This window comes from Hyposmocoma kahamanoa, unplaced genomic scaffold (assembly GCF_003589595.1).
Source record: "Hyposmocoma kahamanoa isolate Upper Pololo Valley unplaced genomic scaffold, ASM358959v1 210, whole genome shotgun sequence".
Taxonomy (NCBI): Eukaryota; Metazoa; Arthropoda; class Insecta; order Lepidoptera; family Cosmopterigidae; genus Hyposmocoma; species Hyposmocoma kahamanoa.
This window is the reverse complement of record NW_020653731.1, coordinates 7,415,835-7,419,559: the sequence shown is the minus strand read 5'-3', so window position 1 is coordinate 7,419,559 and position 3,725 is coordinate 7,415,835. Positions and strand designations below refer to the sequence as shown.

General features: G+C 36.8%; 1 protein-coding gene across 1 annotated transcript in view; it reads left to right on the top strand.

Moving 5' to 3' along the window:
- Window positions 1-2,750, top strand: part of LOC113227355 — an 18,828-nt gene extending 16,078 nt beyond the window's left edge. The window contains exon 2 of the mRNA XM_026460246.1: window positions 2,559-2,750. Within this exon, the coding sequence (XP_026316031.1) occupies window positions 2,559-2,750 (192 nt within the window). The remainder of the gene's footprint in view (window positions 1-2,558) is intronic.
- Window positions 2,751-3,725: the final 975 nt, after the last annotated feature.

Here is a 3,725-nt window from a genome sequence, read left to right as displayed (position 1 = left end):
ACGCGAACTTCAGGCATATATTTGTTTCACAAATTTGGGCGGAGTCAAAGCCAAAACTTTTTTGGCATGCTCCCTCCAAATAACTGTAATTGAGTTGTAACTGTGCTATGTCAGGTCTTCTTTTGTAACGCATTTTAATTAGAGTCGTAGAACACAGAAAACACTCGTGTTGTTAACGTCGTACTCGAATTAATGTTTTTCTTCCTTTTTGAAAGTTTATCATTGTTTTCTATATGCATATAATCCTATGTTATATTATTGTATTATATGTAATTAAAGGCGAATAACTATGTTACAGTATATGAATATAAATAACTAGTTGTGTTTTTTATAATACAACAATAAGCGTGCGCCTACCTGCGGTAAGCGACACGCCTATCCATATCAGTTGCAGTGGCATTCAGAGCTCTAAATCGCAAATACCTCATGGTCACTGTCACTGCGCCCGTCATCCTGAAACATAAGTTGACAAGTCTCATGGGCCTGTAATTTCACCAGCACCCTTAACCTTCTAAGCCGGGACCCAGTAATGCTCACTTTACTGCTTGACGACAGAAGTAGGTAAGGTGACAGTACTTCCCTGGACGAACTCTCTCACATTGAGCTCTACTACTAGTAAAGTTTGACTGTTGCATGTTGTGGCAACCTTGTCAAGTAATTTATGTCAGACAACACCATTGCCTGGTCTCAAACTAGGGAATTCATTGTACTATGAGTACCAGAGCAACGGAATTCCGGGGCACTTCCCAGAAGACCGAGAACAGAACCAATTTAGAAAAGTTTAGTTCAGGGACCTCTGCATCCAGTACCCACAATACAAAACCGTTAGGCCACCGAGATCGTCAACTGGATCAATAATTTAGCACTACTCCATTTGAATAACATAATCGTTTTTTTTAATATTAAGCGTATCACTTGTTGATGCTACCAAATAAATGAATAAATATAAAAATAACGCACGTAACTTGCGTATTTTGAGAGCAGAAAATTCAAACGTTCAAATCTACAATTTTAACCTGTCTGCATTTACCAACCAGACTGTGACACGTACAAAGTTCTAAATAAATTAACTGACAACGGTAATAGAACCTAACAACTTTACCTCCGGCATGTTATTTAGTTATTGAAGGTTATTCAGAATTTTCTACATGGAATATATTTCACAAAATATTATAGTTATGGACAGGAGTTACTCTTACCACCAGACGCATGATTTGATTGATGACATACGAACGAGTGGCTTGGTATCATAAGAAAAATATCTCGAAAAAATTTTGTGGTATGTGTTAGATCTTCTTAAATTATAAATAAATTTAGTGGTCCTATTTAAATTTAAAGAAAATATTCGACCTCTAAGGGTGTCTAACTAGAGGATGAATCGGGTTTCGGGTGCTCTTTCCGGTAACCGATCTAATAAAACTTGGCAATTACCACGAACTTTTGAGGTCGGGTTTTTTGGTACTCTGTACTGAGATTATCTACTTAATTGTCATTTAGCCTCTTTTAGCAATCAGACATCGAAAGAATCATTACGATATTATATATCTATATATTATATATCTAATGTATATCATTAAAACAACCATAATTTGTACTATTACCGACACAAATCCGTACCTGTGCCGATTGCCTAGTGGTTAGAGTCAATTCGAATCAAAGAAATTTTACTTTGTATTTGTTAATTTTTCATACATTTTTCATTTCATTTATTACAAAAAAAATCACACAAAACATTTACAGTTGCAGTGCTACTCAGAGCTTTCAAATCGCAGAGATCTAAAGGGCACTGCCACTGCGCCTGTCACCCTGAGACAAAAGTTGACAAGACCCATGTGCTTATAATTTCACCAGCACCCTTACCCTTCAAAACCGGAAAACAGTAATGCTGACTTTACTGCTTGGCGGCAGAAATACGTAAGGCAGTACTTCCCTGGACGAACTCTTTGACAAGGAGCTCTACGGCTACTACCTATGTATTGATAATAATATTCACTAAAATAAATATCATTTATTGTACTATTACAAAAAAATCGATTCATCAATTTGTTCGAATTGTTAAAATTGAGTTAAGATCAGGTTAATACAAAAAACAGCCTATTGTTCTGGAGTTACGTAGTTCAAAGGACCAATTGATAATGTAATTTTATATTGTTGATGATGTAATTATGTTATAAAAAACCTTAATCATGTGTGTGAAACGCTCGTTTCATAAATATTTAATTATTGTAGAAAGACCCTCGCTCAACTTGCCTTTTACTCTGTTGCTAATTGTACCTTTTCAATTGTTTATTTAATGAAAATACCGAAGTGCCGCTTTGGGAAAAGGATGTAGGTGGTTTTTTAATGAGGCCCTTGTGATGACATTAAACGGGTCGCTAATTTGTTTTAAGAGTACATCCTGTTTTTAAATGTAAGCGGTATAAAACCATACCTCACGATGACTGTGACGATACCATACGCCATATCCCTTTTTAGATACAAAAGCGTATATATTTATTTTCGATGTTTAAAAAAATTTAGGTAATAAAAACCTTTTAAACTATACCACTGTCACGCAGGGTAATGAGAAGCTGGAGATAGTCGATCAGTACGTCTATCTCGGACATGTACTATCCTTTGGTAAAAAGTATCAGCCTAAGGAGATCTCCAAAATAATCCAGCTGGGATGGGCTGCGTTTGGCACGTTAGATGACATCCTTAAATCAGATAAGGCTCCACAGTGTCTGTACACTGAACACCCGCTTGTTTAATCAGTGTATTCTACCCGCGATGACGTATGGTGCCGAGACATGGACGCAGTAGACTGTATACAGGTTGAGAGTTGCGCAGAGGGCCATGGAGTGCGCCATGCTCGGCGCACTCCATGCATCAGCCTTGTAGACCGAGTTCCGAACGTTGAGATCCGACGATGGACGAAAATTCGGGATACTGCAACTCGGATCATATAACTCAAATAGGACTAGGCGGGACACATAGCAAGGCAAGGTGATGACAGGTGGAGCAAGACATCGACTGATTGGTGGCCGAGAATAGGCAAAACAGGACGAGAAATGGATGCGGCTAGCACAGGACCGTGTTGGATGGCACAAACTTCGTGAGGCTTACACCCAGCAGTGGGTGAAATCAAGCTGTGGATGATCATGATGATAAATAAAAACTTAAATTAAAATTTAAAAAACCAGATACAAGACCTACTACAAAACTTCAATGAAATCAGCTTCTGTAAGCCAACTCTAGAGGCCCATTTGTTAAATTCATTTCCCGCTCCATCATCAGATTTTCATCTCCATCTTTCTAAATACTACTGTTTGATACCAATACAATAACAACAAATTATCGTTTGATAAAAAAGGGTGTTATTATATTCCGAGACCGACCATTTTCCTGGTTCATTATCAGTAAATTCACTGGATTTATATTTTAAACAAAATTTCAAGTCGCTCGAAGAAGTGTAAATAAAATAAGTATTTACTTAGCAGAATGAATAATAATAAAGGTTTATTTTCTGAACACAAGGTAATATACACCTATTTTATAATAGACTAACTATTTTAGATGTTATATTCTTTGCGAGAGACTGGAGTATTTTCTGGAATGTTTTCAACTGGCTAATTAGCAAACGAACTGATGGCCTTTAAACAGATGAATAGGTATTGAGTGCTTCATCAAAATATACGCGATTTAGATCCGAAAACATAGTTTCATATCCTAAAAGAATAGATGTT